Raw genomic sequence first — 18950 nt, 5'->3', positions numbered from 1 at the left:
TGATCTTCATTCCTGCCATACAACATGCTTTACAAGCCAGTGAGTCCAGTTGGCACATGTTTGTTTTGGTTCCACATAGTAGAGAGCCATCAAATATCGTGATTCTTCTCTTATTCTTGTTGTAGGGCCTAGCTGCATTCCTTCTACTCTCCAGGAATGATTTACTTTTATTCTATTGCTTTTTTTTTCTCCTGAAGGCTTATAGTTTGTTTCTTGTTTGAGGTTCTAAAAGTGGTTTTTCTGATTGTTGCTCTTGTCTCCTGGGCTTACACTTTTTTTCCCCTTATGGAAAGTTGTGTCCTCTGTCAATGCCTGATGTAACTTCTCCTTCTTTTGATTTTTATGTCTTATTGTTCCCCTTTCAGACTTTCAGATTAGCCAACTGCACTCTGATGACTTAGAGGGAAAATTTATTAAGGATTCTAGAACTTCCCTGCTGTACTGGGAACTTCTGCTTGCTCTTCATGTTTCCTGTCTCAGTGAGCTTTCTCCTAGGAATCTAGTGACTTATAGTCCTCCTATGCTTACCCAGCAGGAAGCATGCCACTCAGTATCCACAATGGGCAATCAGCAGCTATTCAGAGATTTACTGAGAACACTGAGAATTTTTTAAATCATGAGAAAATAGGACTTTAGAGTTGGATGACATTATTTTACTAACATTGCCCCTTAGAAAAATGGGAGATATGATAGCAAAGAAAAAGGAAGTTTTCATTTACTGAACTATAACTATAAATTTAAGATTTCAAATGCAATAGGCAGGGATAAACTGAAAGAGCCTTCCGTGCCAACAGAAGAGGCTATTACAGCTTCTAGAAACATTTTTTTAAAAAGAACATTATTGACTAGTTCGGGCTGACAAATCAGCTTCACTCCTATTTGTAAAAAGCAATCGGGCTTGAGTTACTCCTGTACTGGTTGCACTGAGACAACACTTGTGTAATATAGACTTGGGACTGTCTATAAAAACACTTAGCTAGTCTAAATATAACAACCAGTATACTATTAATAGCCAGATGGATTGTTTAAAACCACAGATGTCTTAAACATTCTATAAAAGTGCTAGATGGACTGTTACTATTATACTAATCCTGCATGTTGCACTAAATAGCAATCTGTTTCTAGGCTCAATTTAAAGGGGATGGTTGTGATCATATAAAAAAAAACCTGACCAAAAGGCAGTGTAAAATCTGGTATTAATTACTTAATCATTATAACATTCCATTTTGAGGAATGAGTAATTGAAATTAATTCTTCAAATGCATTTTCATTTACTCACCATAATGCTGCTAATTGTTTTTCTTCTGGTGTCGTACTGGGACCTGAGTGGGTTTTTAGTCTCATAGCATATCTGCAGAAGATTGAGAAGAAAGTCAGCAAAGCAAGCAAAAAAAAAAAAAAAAGAATTAAAATGAAACATTTTTATAGCTCAGTGGGACTTAAGTTTACCTAAGGGTACACAGGATTGCAACCTTTACTTGTCACAGCTAATCAATTTCATTATCATCTCCCTGTCCTCCTCCTTTCAGTGGGAATTCTTCAAAAATACCGCTGGGTCTGTCTGCCTGCTAGCTTTAACAAAGCATAATAAGGCCTTTTCTCTCATGAAGCTTAGATGAATAACCGCTGGCACTGTTTATTTTCCTTTTTCTTGTCTGTGGAATTCTTATCTTCCTGCTTTTTCTCCTGTTAATGTCATAAAATTTGATCATTTCTTTCAGTCAGCTCCAATTCTCAAAGTGCCCTACTACTGATTAATTATCATGATTTATAATTATCATGATCTACAGTATTTTGCATGACACTTTACTAGGTGTTCCCACTCTTCCATTCACTTCAAAGGTTTCTCAAAGCTCATATGAGGTTCAAGTCCCCCTTCCACATTTAACCTCCTTTTACTACAATGTTCCATCTCATTTATACTCCTCCTTGCTTTGTAAACATACTACATATCTGAATCCTTGTATATTTTTTACCGTAGTCCAGATGAGAAATATTTTTCTGATGAACATTTTTGTGGCTTCTCCTTTCACATCTTTTAAAAAAACAAACAAATGGACAAAACTTCTAAAGATCAGTTCTTGCAGATTTTTATTCTTGTCTGTTTTCAGATTTTTGTTCAGATTTTCTAGTAGTGTTTATTTATTTATTTAAACAATTTACATGCCCACAGGCCACCCATCTCACTTTGACTCTGGGAAGGGGATGTAAGATGCTCAGAGTCCTATTGGACTGGACCAGCATATTGAGTGATAATATGCCATCATATCAGTGTTGACTCTTAGTGACTACATAGTTATAAGGCCCAGTAAATAAAAATAAAATAAAAAATAAATAACAATATTATATTTTGCTTTATTTGATATATTGTTTTATTATATAATTATATTCACAAAGCATCTTTTTCAAAGAATACAGCATGGAAGATTATTTTTCCTTCTGTCAGCACAGAGACAGTATCCAATACTGATTATTTTACTTTTACTGTCTTGTGGCCACACTGGGGCAGAAGAAGGATGGGAGTGAGGAAGCCTGCCTGAATTCTATCTGTAGTGTCTTTGTAAGATCACTACTCTCCCCTCCCCAGAACATTAAAAGAAAAATATAAGGGTTGATAAATATTAAATGAACACTTTACTAAGTTAAGGAAAGTTACACGGTTCTTCATTATCTGCAAAGAGGACCAACGCCTCACCATGTCGCAGGAAAGGTGTTGAGAAGAAATAGAGAAAATCTCTGCTCGGTCATATTTCAGGGGATAAATGCATTCACTATGAGTAATAATTCATTTTCTGGAATTCCTACAAGCCTATCCCTCTGAGCTCAATAAACACAAAGGGTCTATAAGAGTCTACTTGGAAGAGACCTTTTGGATGAGGCAGCTGCCAAAGTCTAACAACAACAACAACAACAAAAATGCAGAAATGAGAGTCTCTCAGCCATTTTTGCAGTGGCTGGGCTTCCTGCAAGGATGGTCACTCCCTTTATAGGACCCTTGTTATCTACTGCTGACTTTTGGAGTGAGTATTGATCCCAAGGTGGCAATAGGCTGAGAAACACAGCCGTAGTGTCTCTACTTCAACAACAGGTAGAATTAAATAGGCTGCAGAAAGCAACTCCATTTCAAATTCAACTGAGGCTCAAAATGCTTATCAACTTACTGAAAAGGAGAACCCATATTTTCATATAATTTTTATTAGAAAGTTTTACATGAGTAAAAGGTAAACATGAAAAAATATATGAAGAAAAATTAAGAAAAAGAAGAAAGATAAAAGAAAAAGTGCAAGAAACAGGACAGATAGAAAAAGAAAAAGGTATTTAAAGAAATGACTTCCAATCTTTTTTATAGCAGTTACAAACAAACTTATTGTCTTTCCTCCCCCTTTAAGATTACATTACATAATTCCCTTCTTCCCATATTCAAGCTTTTTAAATCAGCAAATCCAAAAATCACCAACTCATTTTTTCCCATTTTCAGCAAAAAGTCCATAAGGGATTTCCAGTCTCTAATAAAAATACTTATTATTTTATCCCTGATCAAACTGGTCAATTTTGCCATTTCTATGGATTCCACCATCTTCACAATCCACTCCTCCATTGTGGATATTTCAATATTTTTCCATCTTTCTGCATCTAGTAGCCTCACTGCAGTTACCATATACAAAACCAATCTTCCATAGGTTTTTTCTGACTATCCATAAGTCCCAGTAAGAAAATTTCTGGTTTCATCTGAATATTAATTTTTAAAATTCTTTGTATCATCATGTGTATTTTTATCCAATATTTTTTCACTTTTTCACAAGTCCACCATGCATGGTAAAGTGTCCCTTTGTGCTTTTCACATTTCCAACATTGATTAGAAGTACCTTTATATATCTTACATAATTTCTTTGGTGACATATACCAATGGTACATCATGTTATAGAAGTTCTCTTTTAAATTAACATGACTCCAGAAAAATTATCCAGAATGTATAAGGGTACTGCAAATTTATGTTGGAAATGTGGGCAACACGAAGGGTCATTTTATTATGCCTGGTGGGACTTGAAAAAAAGCCAGAAAAATTTGGGTTCAAATATATACAGTACACTAATACAAAGAATTTTAAAGATTAAGGTTCAACTGAAACTAGAATTTATCTTGTTGGGATTAATAGACAAACAGCTAGAAAAGAGCGACAGAGGACTACTTTTATATATGATCACTGCTGCAAGACTACTATATGCACAAAAATGGAAAGACTCTGATATACCCACAATGGAGGGATGGTTGGTGAAGATGATGGAACCAGCAGAGGTGGCAAAATCTGCTTAGAGAAAGATCAACTATTACATTGCTGCTGTGGGGAAAATAGGAGGAGGAAGGAGAATTAGGTATGTTCTCTGCATTGAGTTATTTATAAAAGTAATAAAGGCAGGAGATAGATAGATAGATAGATAGATAGATAGATAGATAGATAGATAGATAGATAGAAATTTATTAGTGACTGAAAACCCCTTATGAACTTTTTGCTGAAGAAAAAAAAAGTGAATTTGTGATTTATGGGTTTGATGCTTAGAAAGGATAGCTCACAGAAGAAGGAAATTACCGTGTAACCTTAGAGAGAGAGGGTAAAGTACGAATGCATTTAAAACTGTTGTCGAAAAGATTGGAAGCCACTTCTTTATAATCTTTTCTTTCTTCTTTTCTTTTCTATTTTCTTTCTTACTTCTTCACTTCTTCTTTACTTTCTTTGTTTCTTTTCTAATATTTGTATTGCTTTTATTTTGTTAAAAATTTCTTTAATGAAATATAGAAGTAGTTATCTCTTAAATTATACACAATGTGAATTTTAGTCCTTTTAACCACATTCTCTCCCACTGGTCCATCTGTATATTATAGCCAAAATTCTTAGCCCATTTTATCATGCACTCTTTTACTTGTTCTTCTTCCATTTCAAATCTCAATAAAAGTTTCTATATTTTAGCAATCACATGTTCATCATTTCTACATAATTCAATTTCAAATTCCATCTTATGTTGTTCTAGTCCAGTTATCTTTTTATTTATATTAAATCTCTCTCTTAATTGTGCATATGAGAACTATTGAAAACTACAGGTAGTCCTCGCTTAACAACCACAATTGGGACTGGAATTTTGGTGAAGCAGTCATTAAGTGAATCCAACCTGATTTTACCACCTTTTTGTGGCGGCTGTTAAGCAAACCACATGGTCATTAAGCGAATCACATGGTTCCCGATTGATTTTGCTTGCCAGAAGCCAGCCGGGAAGGTGAAAATGGTGATTACATGACCACTAGATGCTGCAACAGTCATAAATACGAACCAGTTGCCAAGTGCCAAATTGTGTTCATGTGACCAAGGCGGGGAACCCACACTGCAACAGTTGCAAGTGTGAGGACTGGCCATAAGTCAGTTTTCCCAGCACTGTTGTAGGTCTGAACTGTCACTAAATGAAAGGATGTTACGCAAGGATCCCTCTGCAGTGAATTGTTCTCTTGACTTCATCTTAAATTCTCCATGTTCCTGTACTGACAAATCTTGGTATGTTAACCTTTTATCTTTCCCACTGTTTCTTTTCTATCAGATGCTTCTTGTGCTGAAACCAATAAGAGTATTTTTGAACATAGCCTGGGTTTCTATTTATTCCATATTCTTAATATGGCACTCCTAACAATGTTTTTTAAAATCTACATTAACTTTAACTTTATCGTACCATATAAAGCCATGCCATCCAAACCTCAGATTGTGTTCTTCTAATTCAGGTCCAGGAGTGGGGGCTAATGGATCTCGAGACTCTGGGGGTTGTAGGGCGGGCCTGGCCATTGAGGTGGTGATGGGCACGGGATGATATGATGGGAGCCGGAGGGTGGGTCATCTTAGAGGAAGACGCCCCCGGTGTTTGTTACTTGTGGCATGTTCCGGCCCTCTGTGCTCAAACCCAGGTCCTGGACAGCAGACTTCTGGTAGCCTTGACTTTCGGCTGCTGCTTTGTAATGCGGGGTCAATTAACAACAAGGCCCCCCTCATATGTGATTTGATCACAGAGGAGGAGGCAGACCTGGCACGTATCACCGAGACCTGGCTGGGCCAGGAAGGAGGTGTTGCTCTTTCGGAGATATGCCCAGCCAGGTTTCGAGTCTGGCACCAGCTGAGACCTCAGAGCAGTGGAGGAGGGGTGGCTGTTGTCATCCAAGAATCCCTAGTGGCCGTCAGGGGCTCTGCTCCACAAGTGGCCGGCTGTGAGACCCTGTTTTTCAAGTTGGGCTCCTGAGAACACTTGGGAGTGTTGCTATTGTACCAGCCTCCCTGCTGCGTAGCAACCTCCCTGCCTGAGCTGCTGGAGGCCATCTCAGGTTTGGCGGTGGAGTTCCCCAGGCTTATGGTTTTGTGGGACTTCAATCTGCCTTCCCTGGGGAGGGCCTCAGAAGCAGCTCGGGAGTTCATGGCCACCATGACAGCCATGGGCCTGTTCCAGATTATTCAGGACCTGACTTGAGACAGTGGCCTGACTCCTGATTTAGTTTTCTTGTCGGAGCAGTGGCAATGTGATTTGAAGGGAGAGTTACATCTTTCCCCTTTGTCATGGTCAGATCATGCCCTGGTGACCTTGAGATTCTCCTATGCCACCCGACTCCGCAGGGAGGTGGGACCCATTCGACTGGTCCACACCCGGTGACTGATGGACCCAGTAGGGTTCCAGAGGGAGCTGGGGGTTATACCCGAGGACCTGCTGCTCGGTCCAGTGGAGGCTCTGGCTGCCGCCTGGAATGCAGTGGCAGCCGGGGCCTTGATCGCGCCTGTGCGGCCTCTCTTGCCTGCTCAATACCCAACAATCCCCATGGTTCATGGAGGAGTTGAGATCTTGAAGAGGGTTAAGAGACGCCTAGAGCACTGCTGGAGGGAAACAAAGACCGAGTCTGACTGAACACAAGCTAGAACTGCTATTAAGGACTACCTTGTGGCGGTAAGAGCGGCGAAACATCAGTATTTCTCCGCTCTTATTGCATCCACAGAATGCCGCCTGGCAGCCCTGTTTAAAATTACCCAATCCCTTTTGGGGAAAGGGAAGTCAGAAACCCATCTACAGGGCCGTGTTGAGGAATTTTCTGAGCATCTGCAGGATAAAATCACTCAGATCCGTTCCCAGTTGGACTCCGAGCGTGAGACAGAGTCTGGGGAGTTACCCAGGGAATGTACTTACCATGTTATCTAGGAACAGTTTGACCCTGTTGAACCCGAGGAAGTGGACAGGATCCTCCAGACTGTAAATGCCACCACTTGCCAATTAGACCCATGTCCCTCCTGGCTGGTGAAAGCAACTTGGGAGGTGACATGTAGCTGGGTCCAGGCAATGGTAAATACATCCTTGAGAGAAGGGTGTGTTCCCAGCAGCTTTCAAGGAAGCTCTGGTGCACCCTCTCCTCAAGAAACCATCACTGGACCCTACTATATTGGACAATTTTCCTCCAGTCTCCCACCTCCACTTTTTGGGGAAGGTAGTTGAGAAAGTGGTGGCATTGCAGCTCCAGAGGATTCTCGATGAAACAGATTATCTAGACCCCTTTCAGTCAGGTTTCAGGCCCGGTCATGGGATGGAAACAGCATTGGTTGCACTTATGGATGATCTGTGGCAGGAGCAGGATGGAGGCAGTACATACATCCTTGCTCTTCTTGACCTCTCAGCAGCTTTCAATACCAACAACCATGGTATCCTTCTGGACCAACTCAGGGAGTTGGGGGTGGGCAGCATGGTTCTGCGCTGGTTTACCTCCTTTCTGTAGGGCTAGTCCCATTTGGTGTTGATAGGGAGCGAGAGATCCAGCCCGCGGCCCTTACTTTGTGGGATGCCGCAGGGCTTGGTACTCTCTCCAATCCTTTTTAACTTTTACATGAAACCACTGGGCGAGATCATCCGTCACCATGGGATGAGGTATCATCAATATGCTGATGATACTCAATTATACATCTCCACTCCGAGTGAAGTAAGTGATGCTGTGACCACCCTTTCTGAGTGTCTGAGGGCTGTGGGGGCCTGGATGGGGAACAACAGGCTTTGGCTGAACCCTGGTCAGACTGAGTAGCTGTGGATTAATGGCTCCTCAGTATCTGGGAAATTATCAACTTTAGTTCTGGATGGAGTTGCATTGCTCCAGACAGACCTGGTGTGTAACTTGGGGGTCTTCCTGGACTCACGACTCCTGCTCAAAAAGCAGGTGGCAGTCATGGCTAAGAGGGCCTTTGCGCAACTTTGTGTTGTGCCAGTTATGCCCCTTCCTGGAACGAGAGGCCCTTCAAACGGTCACTCATGCCCTGGTTATCTCCCATATAGACTACTGCAATGCACTCTACATGGGACTACCCTCAAAGAGTATCCAGAAGCTACAGCTGGCCCAGAATGTGGCCACGCGAGCAATCTTAGGTGCCCCAAGGTTTGCACGTGTAACACCTCTGCTGCGCAAGCTGCACTGGGTTCCAGTTTGCCTCCAGGTCCAATTCAAGGTGTTGGTTATGACCTTTAAAGCCCTACATGGTGTGGGACCAGGTTACCTGAAGGACCGTCTCATCCCCATTACATCAACCTGTCCCACGTGCCTTCTCTGAAGTAGCGCCTGCCCTTTGGAACATTCTTCCCCCAGAGTTGAGACAGGCCCCTTCGCTCCTGGACTTCCGCAAGCAATTGAAAACCTGGTTTTGCCATATTGCCTGGGGCAGGAAGGAGGGCAGTCACTCTTGGGGATGGCTAGCTCCCTAGAAGGACCCTGTTTTACTTGCGGATTCATAGAGAACCTTTAGCCATCTGGTTTTTATCATACTTATATTTTATTGTGTATCTATATTTATTGCATAGTTTTATATTGTACTGTTCTAATTCTGTTTTTATTGTAAACCACCCAGAGTCCCTCCTCGGGGGGACATGGGCAGTCATAAATTTGATAAATAAATAAATAAATGAATGAATGAATGAATGAACGAATGAATAAATAAATAAAATAATTCCAACTGTCTCTTATTTCTCAACAGTACCCACTCTTTCATCCAAACCAAATAGCAGGCTACAAAATACAACCTGAGATCAGGAAATCCCAGTACCCCTCTTTCCTTGGTTTTTTCCTCTGCCATGTAAATCTAGATATATTTTTTTGCCATTGCTTAAAAGATGTATCACTTCTCAAAACTGGTATTGTTTGAAATAAAAACATCATTCTAGGTAATACATTCATTTTTACCATCGAAATTTTTCCAAGCAGTGATAATTGTAACTTTTCCCATCTTAACCTATCTTGCTTAATTTCATTCCATACCTCAACATAATTATTTTGGAATAACATACAGTTCATATTAGTCATGGTGATACTTAGGTATTTTACTTTTTTCTCAGTCTGAAAACCAGTTTTCACAATTAATTCTTTTTGATCTTCCATCCTCATATTTTTTGTTAATATCTTTGTTTTCTCACTGTTAATTTTAAATGCAGCCAGTGCATCAAAGTCCTTCAATTCTTCCATTAATATTTCAATTCCTTCCATGGGATTTTCCTTAATTAAAACCAAGTCATCAGCAATTACCTTAGTTTGTATATTTTTTTTTAAAGCTTTCATCCCAGCTATTCTCTTATCATGCGTTATGTCTCTATTCAAAACCTCAAGGGCAGAATGAGTAACCGTGGTGAAAGTGGGCATCCTTGCCTTGTTCCTTTCTGTATTTCACAAGGTTTAGTCAATTCTCCATTAACTATAATTTGTGCCATTTGTGAAGTATATATCGAATTCATCTATGTAGTAAATTTTCCCCCAAAATCCATGTTATCTCTTAGTTGCCTTTTAGGCATTTTTCATCATTTCAGCTAAAATCATCATAAATATTTTATAATCATTATTCAGTAAAGATATTGGCTGGTAATTTTTCGGTAAGGTTGGGTTTTGCCCTCCTTTAGGAATTAGTGCTATGTTTGCACCTGCCCAACTATCTGGTATCCTTCTAGTATCTAGAATAGAATTAATTAATTTTTGAAGGGGCTGTGACAGTTCATCTTCAATATGTTTATAGTAGGAGGTCGGCGATTCATCTGGGCCAGGAAATTTCCCTATTTTTGTCTTTTTTAATAGCTTCACAGACTTCCCTTATTGTTATAGGAACATTCATCATCTGCTTTTGTTTATTCATTATCTTTGGTAAATTTTGTTTCTTTAAATATTCATCCACTCTTGCTGGGGAGATTTCTTCTCCTTTATATAGTTTTGTATAGCACTGTTGGAATATTCTTTGCATACTTGCATTGACTGTTACCCTCGTTTTCCCATTTTGTAATTTTAATATCATTTTCTTCTCACTCTCTTTTTTCCTTTTTCCTTTTCCAATTTATATGCCAACCATTTCCCCAGTCTATTTGCTGACTTAAAATTCTTCTGTTTTGTAAAGTTCATTTTTATTTCCATTTCTCTTATCATTAACATAGAAAGCTGCTGTTGTAGAAGTTTAATTTGCTGTGAGACATTTTTCCTTCCTGGAGATCTCCTTAGTTGATCTTTATCCCCATTAAAATCTTTTGTATTTTCTCTTGTCTTTGTCTTTTCAATTTACTGGAGTCATTTTGTATATAAACCCACAACTATGACCAAAACTGATACTGACTGATGATTATAGTAGATATGTGAGGGTTGAAATTAATTTGAATGAAACTAAGATTATGATTCTGGGAATATGTGCCCCAAATGATAACAAGCTATATTCTTTAAGGGACTTATGGAAAAACTAATAGACTTGCCATATGAAAATTGGTGTTTATTGGCAGATTGGAACGGTGTGGCTTGCCCACAAAAAGATAGAACCTCTGTGAAAGGACTTAAAACAATTACCGCAGGCAAATTACCGAAAATATTTTTTTAAATGATGGATAACTTTGAACTTACAGATATATGGATTTATTTTATAGATATTATAGATGTATGGAGACATAAAAATGGTGACTCTAAAGAATATACTTATTTCTCTGAAAGACACAGATCTTTCTCAAGAATAGGTAAATTTTAGATTTCTAAAAACCTTGTTACGTGTGTTAAGAAAGTGGAAATATTGCCAAAGACATTTTTAGACCATAACCCAGTGACTTTAACATATAAGAGGAGAGCTAGAACTTATAGAAGGTGGCTAAATGAAACTTTGCTACAAAAGGAAACAATAATGGAGGACTGTAAAAAGAAATTGAAAGATTTTTTTGAGAACAATCTTAATAAACGCACTGACGTAAGGACAGTATGGGATGCCAGTAAAGCCTTTATGAGGGGCAATTTATACAGAGAACTCGCATTTTCAAATGCTTGCCTGACTTTTATTAAAATAGTTTGTGTTTGCTGGTTTGTCTCTGAGGGGAAGGAAGGCTAACATTGCAGTCAAAAGCTTAGAAAAGTCACAAGAAGCTATCAGTAGGTTAGTTGTGAACTACAAAAGCACATACAGCACTGATGGGAAAATATTATCATTAAGTGAAATTAATGTACTCATGTCAACTATGGTACAGTCTTTAATCTTGGATCAAATAGTAACCGAATTTGAACACTAGTGCAATTTCACATAGGATCAAAGGTGGTTTTGCATATGTTTATTTTTAGGGAAATTCATGAGAAGAATGCCACTTCTATTTTTACTAATAACCCAATTTACACCACCACTGAAAAGTATCCATGGAGCTTCTTCCTGCTTACGAAGTATGAAAGTGTACAATTCTAGAACAGTGGTTCTTAAACTGGGGGTAATTACCTCCAAGAGGGGAATTTGGGCATATCTTGGGAGTAATGGATTTGCAATTGCTTGTTTGTGAGTCAAGGATCCAGTTTGGGACTGCCATTGCCAAGACGATTGTGTAAAACAAGAGTCTGGGTTTTTTTCTGGTGGGGATAATGGCATTATTTGAGATTAGGAAAAGGGACAATTGGGTCAAACGGTTCAAGAATCACTATTCTAGAATAAATAAAACTTCCATACGAATAGAACAACGTGGCTTAACATAGTTAATAAATACTAAAAATATAAACACTAATAGTGAATTACCTCTCACGCGTAAATTATTGTTCATAGTTAGAAGTAGTGGTGTGCAAAATGTTCCACACTCAAATTGTGATATTTTAATATGAAATGGGGTGCTTCGATTTCAAAATGCTTCATTTTCAAACTGAAAACAGTTTGCACATCCCTAGTAAATATACTCACATATACTGCATGAGCACAAGAACCAGTCAATTGTCACAGCATTCCAGCAGACGCACCTGATGAGTTCCACAGTTTCTGCATACATTGTGTACGGCGACTTTGATTCCATGGGTCCTTGTTCCATGGCATTTCCACACTCAATAAATGATAATGCAGCTTCAGCATAATTCAGTGCCTTGCCAAATTTTTCCACCTTCAAGACAAAATCAGCAGGAAAAACATGATGACAGAATCATGTATTCGTACCTATTATAGAATAGAAATAAGTTGTTACTAATGTTTTCTGTGTGTGGAATGTATGAAGAGCCTCATGTGGCACACAGTGGTAGGCAGCAGTATTCCACCCGAAACTCTCCCCACAACCCGAGTTCGATCCCAGTGGAAGCTGGAGTCTCAGGTAGCCAGCTCAGGTTGACTCGGCCTTCCATCCTTCCGAGGTTGGTAAAATGAGTGCCCAGCTTGCTGGGGAAGGTGACGACTGGGGAAGGCAGTGGCAAACCACCCTGCTATACAATCTGCCAAGAAAAGGTTGTGAAAGCGGTGTCCCCCAAAGGGTCAGACATGACTCAGTGCTTGCACAGGGGACCTTTCACCTTCACACAATGTTTTCTATAGCATATATACAAAGGGGCAGAATATTTATATTAGTAAAAAAAGGAGACTTGGTCTAGTTTGGATTATTTTAAGATAAGATTTGCATAAGATTTTTGCCCTCAAATAGACACTTTCTGATTTTACTTGCTAAATCAGAAAGTGTCTACTTAACCTAATTAATTGGAACCAAGAAACTATTATTTCAACTTCAGAACAAGCCAGTATTTTATGCTAACTTTCAACTAGAATTTAAGATCCTGATCTGAAGTTGGTAAGTTTCTCAGGACAGAAGATAGGAATGCCTGGTTAATTACTCGTTCTCTAACATACCAAGACCCAGGAGGTGGCAGCCCCTAACTAACTTTGGAGGCTAAGCAGAGTCAGCTGTGATAAGTACTTGGATGTGAGACCATACACAAATTCCAGAGCTGTTGGATAGACTGGGAAGTTAAATGCCCTGGATGAATGCATTAGTTCTGTAATGCTGCCAAGAAAACTGCATGGATGCTGTTTCCAGGAGATGTGCCTCATTTGATGGCATCTTTACCTTTAGCTTAGTAAGGGACACCATGAAAAAAACAAATTCATTCCTTGATATGCTGAAATATGAAGTATACACCAATGCAGCCAAGTTGATCAGTAGCATTTACAAATGAAACAGAAATACGGATAGGAATGGTCAAAACAAATACATGCAAAGAGAAATAAGGCTACAAAAATATGATCTTGCATTTTATACAGAGTTTTGGGGCAAAGTTCAGAATAAACCCTTGAAGTCTAAACATCTCTAGTTTAATCAGTGATCATTTTATTTATTTATTTGGTTGGTTGGTTCCTTTGAGACAGTGTTTGACTCCTGGCAACTGCCTGGACTAGTCCCTGCAGTTTTCTTGGCAAAGTTTTTCAGAAGTGGTTTGCCATTGCCTTCTTCTTCCTAGGGCAGAGGGAGAGTAACTGGCCCAAGCTCTCCCAGTGGGCTTCATGCCGAAAGTGAGACTAGAACTCACGGGCTCCCAGTTTTTAGCCTGGTGCTTTAACCGCTACACCAAACTGGCTGGCTCATTTTGTTCTAGCATAGCATTTGAAAGAAATATGCAACATTTTAATAATCCCCACATCAGTAAATAGTGGATAATGTTCAATTTTATTTCTTATGAGATATCATAACAAATATTTTGTATAGTAAATAACTGTGCTCTCCATATGCAACATGGCAATATGGTGTAGTGGTTAAAGAATAGGAGTGAGGAGACCCAGGTTCTAGTCTACCCTCAGTTACAGAAGCTCAAAGAGTGACTTTGGGACAGTCATTCTCTTTCAGCCTAGCCTACCTCATGGGAAAAAATTAGGTGATGGAGCATGATATGTGCCATCTTGAGCTCTTGAATGAAAAGCTGGAGAGAGAGGGAGAGAGAGAGAGAGATGATAGAACATTTGGAAGCTTGTGGGAAGAGATACTTCCATTCTTTTTTGAAAGCATGTTTACACAAATCTGTGGATGTCATTTTAATCTCAGCTTTCAATGATGTGTACTGTTTCTGCTGCTCTGTCTTCTCCCTCCTTCCATTTTCATTGAGGATTAATTTACATTAGGACTGACATGTGAAGAAGAGCTGAAACATATTCCATATGGTGATTGGGCCAAACAGCTGGTTTAAACTGTGAAATGGTTCATTATGTATATTGTACCATGTAAGTACATGCACGTGCACACATACACAAACACAATAGTGGAATCAAGCAATTATATTGTAAAGACATTCTAGAGTTAAAATTTCATGTACTGTTGGCATATTGACTGCCTTTGGAGTACTTCAGAAACTTTACTTTGTGCATAATGCAACAGTATATCCATTGGTGAGGATAATATTCTTGAACTGGTTTGATATTGACACAGATGTATCGGCTACAAGTATATTTCTGGTCAAAAATCCAAAGTGCTTGTTTGACTATAAAAGCTATAATGGCTTGATTCCTGATCATCTCAGGACATTTCTTCACATATGAGTTTCTCCTATTTTAATACCTTGTGAGGAGGTCTTCCTTCACTGATCCTCTTACAAAAATCTGTGGGGTTCTTTCAAGACAAGCTGGTATGATCCTCTCCCTCTTATATTTTTGGATTGGTTAAAGGCAGTGGTGTACTGCTAAACTGCCCAGAGTCCCCTTTTCGGGAGAGATGGGCGGTGATAGAAATTTGAAATATAAATACATAAAATAAATAAATGTTTAAAAATGGGCTCTGCTGGCTCCATTGCTCCACTGTACCACACTGCTATCTGTGGAACAGCTGACTGGCATGCTGAGTGACAAGGCTCACTTCTGCTGTCAACTGGCTCACAAAATTCCAGAAAACTGGGCTCTCGTGAGCTGGTGTGAGCCTGCTCCAGTACGCCACTAGTTAAAGGCCTTCCTTTTCCAGAAAACTTTTGAGGCTTGGCCACTGCAGATGACTTTGTTTCTACTGTTCTGCTGTTGGGAGGATCACTTCAGCTTTATGCTGATTATTTTCCTGTTAGTTAATTTGTTTTATTTTGTTACTTTCAAATTTGCTAAAAAAATTCTTAAATAAATGTTAAACAGGCATAATTATCTATAGAAGTCAAGGAACAAAGGAGAAACTTAGGAAGGACAAGACCAGGATCTGGCAAAAGCAAGTCAACAACTTTAGTGTCATGGCTAATTATAAATGTTTATAAAGACAATTGGCTGACTAATAATCAGCAATTTAATTTTAAAAGATTTATATGGCCACCCATCTTGGGGAACACAACTCTGGGTGGCTAACAACACTAGAATCACAAAAATTAAAACAATAAAACACAAACCAAGAAAAACCAGGTGCCTACTCCATCTTCTGCATCTGTTCATCTATGCAGTCCCCAGGCTTCCATCTTATTACCCTGATGCCTGGTGCAAAGCCAGCTCTTTATGTCAATGCTACGTGTATATTGTACTGAATACATATTTAGCATTAAATTAAGGCCCACAGATATCAGAAGAAGCTTGCAGACTAAGTATGTGTGTGTGTGTGTGTGTGTGTATCCATCCATCCATCCATCCGTCCATCCAGTGGTGGTACCAGATGCTGTTGTTACATTCACAGAAGTGGGTTTAGTAGAGGTTTCATGAGTGAAAGGGGTGGCTGATAATTTTGCAAATTTCCCCTTTTTCATACAAGCCTTCGCAAAAACAAGGTATTTTGGAGCCTTTCAAAGGTGGGCGGTTGGGTGGGAGAGGAATACACAACTGCTTATGGAACAAATTGAGGGTTTGCAAATAGTGCTCCATCCTCCTCCTGCTCAAGGAAATCAGTGTTGGATCAAACAGCCTTCTGAGAATGTTAGCACAGGCCTGGCCACAAAGTAGCATTTAAATCTACAAATGACCCATTATGTATTTGATAGTGTTACACCCATACAATATTTTAAAATAAGAATAGTACTACCTCAAATTTTAATTTACCTAAAATGCATCTATTAATTGATCTTGGAGAATTGTTTATATATTTGATTATATTAAAATCTGAGCTAGTAAGACTAATTTTCATTTTAGAAGGATTTAAAAATTAATATTAGTTAACCTTTCTTAAGAAAGAAATCTTATTGTACAGATGAATTGGAATAATGTACCAGAAATTCAAGCATTCTTACCATTGCATCTGCTTTATGCTTTTTTCTTTTAGCTTCCTGCATAAAATAATCTAAATTGTGTGGTCTAGAATGAAAGGAAATAAAAGAAAAAAATGAGCTTGATATATATATTCCTTGTATATTCAAAAGTTTTACTTAATGGTATCTCCAAAACAAACATGTGCTAAATGGATTCCAAATAATGCTAGAAAAATTAGGCAAAAATAATTTATCAAAGTATGCAGGAACACCACAAACAACATATAATAATTAAGATGCAAAATAACATCTTTTTCCAGTAAATGTTTTCTGAATTTAAATAAGAAATTCATCCTAGAGTTTCTACAAGTGAAAAACCTGATTTATAGCATTGCTAAATTGCAATTTAAGATTTGTGGCTAACTATCTTAGAGAATATGTTTCTTCGGTGTTTGGAGACTGTAGTGGCATGGAGGGGGAGAAACAGAGTTAGGCTCACCCTAGCAAGACTGAGTAATGGTGGGTTTTAAAGCCCTCCTAGATCTGGGAACCTTCCATTATTGGTTTGAGATGGAGTAGCTAGTACACAGCTTAGAGTTTTCTCCTAGACTCTTGGCTTCTGCTTGAAGAACAAATGGCACTTGTGGCTAGGAGGGCCTTTGCCCCAGTCCATCTTGTGTTCCAAATGTGCCTGTTCCTGGATATAGAGGTCTTGGTCACTTCTTGCCTGGATTGCTACAACACACTCTACACAAGGCTTGAAGACTACTCAGAAGCTGCAGGTGGTGAAGAATGCAGCAGCATGGGTAGTTACAGTTGTACCTTGATATAGCCATGTAACTTTACTAGGTGAATTGCACTGGGCTCCCAGTAGGCTTCTGGGTTCAAGGTGTTGATTATCACCTACACAGCTCTTCACAGTATAGGACTGAGTTATCTGAGGGATCCCTTGTTTGCAATTATATCTGCCCATCCAACTGGGCAGACATGTCTCAAGTACCTTCTATTAAACAGTATTATCAGATGGGAACCAGAAAGCATGCTTTCTCTGTCATTGCACCTGCCCCATGGAACAGTAAATCGACTGAAATCCAGATGCCTCCAACACTGCTGGTCTTTAGTAAGACTCTGAAAACCTCCTTTTTCCCTTGAGCACTGGGCCAGGACATTAGGTGAACAAGCGAAACAGTTGCATTATGTTTTGGTAAAGAATGTTGGCAAATATCACAGCCCACAGTTCTTCAGGATAGGGGCAGTTAGCAAACCTTATAAATAAAGCATAAAATAACTAATCAGTAAGGAATAATCAACCTATATTGATGTCCAATTCAGCCAGCCTGCTACATGAAAAACCCTTACATTGCCTACTAAAGCAGGCCAGTGATTCCAACTTCAACTTAAATAAAAGAGGAGAAAGTAGACATCTTTAATAAGCTCCACATAACATCCTAAAGGATAAATAAATATTTATTGGAGATCATCGCTGAATGCCAGTCAACAAAATTTAAGGAAACACCAAGTTTAACCAAAACATATTTCAAAAATTTAATCTGCACAATGCCACAGGTTTTCTTGATGTCCAAGACAACCTCTGCTGAATCTACCGTATCTGTATTTGTGTATCAAGTATCTGCTAATAATTTAGTATCTGATGCTTAATGTCCTTTAATGAAATCAGATTGTGCAGGATAAATGAACAAAGGTAGCAAAATTTGCTGTCTTTGAGCCAAAGCTGCTCTCAAAATGTCAGCATCCATATTTAAAAAAGACACATTGTACAAGATTGTTACCTGTGTTTTAAATTATAGTTATAAAATAATGACTAAAGGAAGCAGGGAGAAATTTTTTCTATAAAGTATCTTTGTAGATCTCCAACGATGTGGGAGTAAAAAATAGAATAAAATAAAATAACTTACTGTATATGAAAACCATCAGGGCCAAGAGCCTAATTTCAGTAATTTAATTATATCAGTGATTTCTTATAGAGATAAAGATGCAGCTTTTAAATTGTTTGATCTGATTAATCTTTGGAAGGTTTGTTTTATCAGCAAAAATCACTGATGCCATAAATATGACACAGCTTAATGTTATAAAGCCAGTTGTAAAATATAAAAACGTTATGTATATCACCTGAATGATCTTGATCATAGGAATAATATCATTTTGCTACTATTGTTTTAATCTGAAAGTCTAGTTTACCAGATTTTTTCTCTAACTCCTAATAGTCTTGCTCGACATAATAACAGCTCTAAAAACTATTCAGTATCAACTGCACAAAAATGTTTAAGTGCCATTTAAAGACTTTTCTTCAATACTGTTTTTTACATAATTCCCTGCAATAGTTTTAATGTTTCTAGAACTGATGATACCATAAAAAAAGCAACGTAAGTCTGTAAATAAATATCCATTTTTTAAAAAATGCAGCATTTCTGACAAAACAACTCTACTGGTACATTTGAAGTCCAGATATATGTACTTTTATGATGCACTGTCTTGAACATTTTATTTTAGTCTAGAAGCAGTTCATGTATAGAAGA

At 38.5% G+C, this 18950-nt stretch overlaps 1 protein-coding gene across 1 annotated transcript in view; it reads right to left on the bottom strand.

Annotated features, from left to right (window-relative positions):
- AFF3 (ALF transcription elongation factor 3) overlaps nt 1-18950 on the bottom strand; it is a 265761-nt gene that overhangs the window by 11833 nt on the left and 234978 nt on the right. The window contains exons 15-17 of the mRNA XM_063304958.1: nt 16456-16519; nt 12265-12401; nt 1280-1351 (exon numbers count right to left, since the gene is read on the bottom strand). Of these exons, the coding sequence (XP_063161028.1) occupies nt 1280-1351; nt 12265-12401; nt 16456-16519 (273 nt within the window). The remainder of the gene's footprint in view (nt 1-1279; nt 1352-12264; nt 12402-16455; nt 16520-18950) is intronic.

Source organism: Candoia aspera, chromosome 5 (genome assembly GCF_035149785.1).
Source record: "Candoia aspera isolate rCanAsp1 chromosome 5, rCanAsp1.hap2, whole genome shotgun sequence".
Classification (NCBI taxonomy): domain Eukaryota; kingdom Metazoa; phylum Chordata; class Lepidosauria; order Squamata; family Boidae; genus Candoia; species Candoia aspera.
Note: the sequence above shows the minus strand (reverse complement) of the source record. Positions and strands in the feature narration are given on the sequence as shown.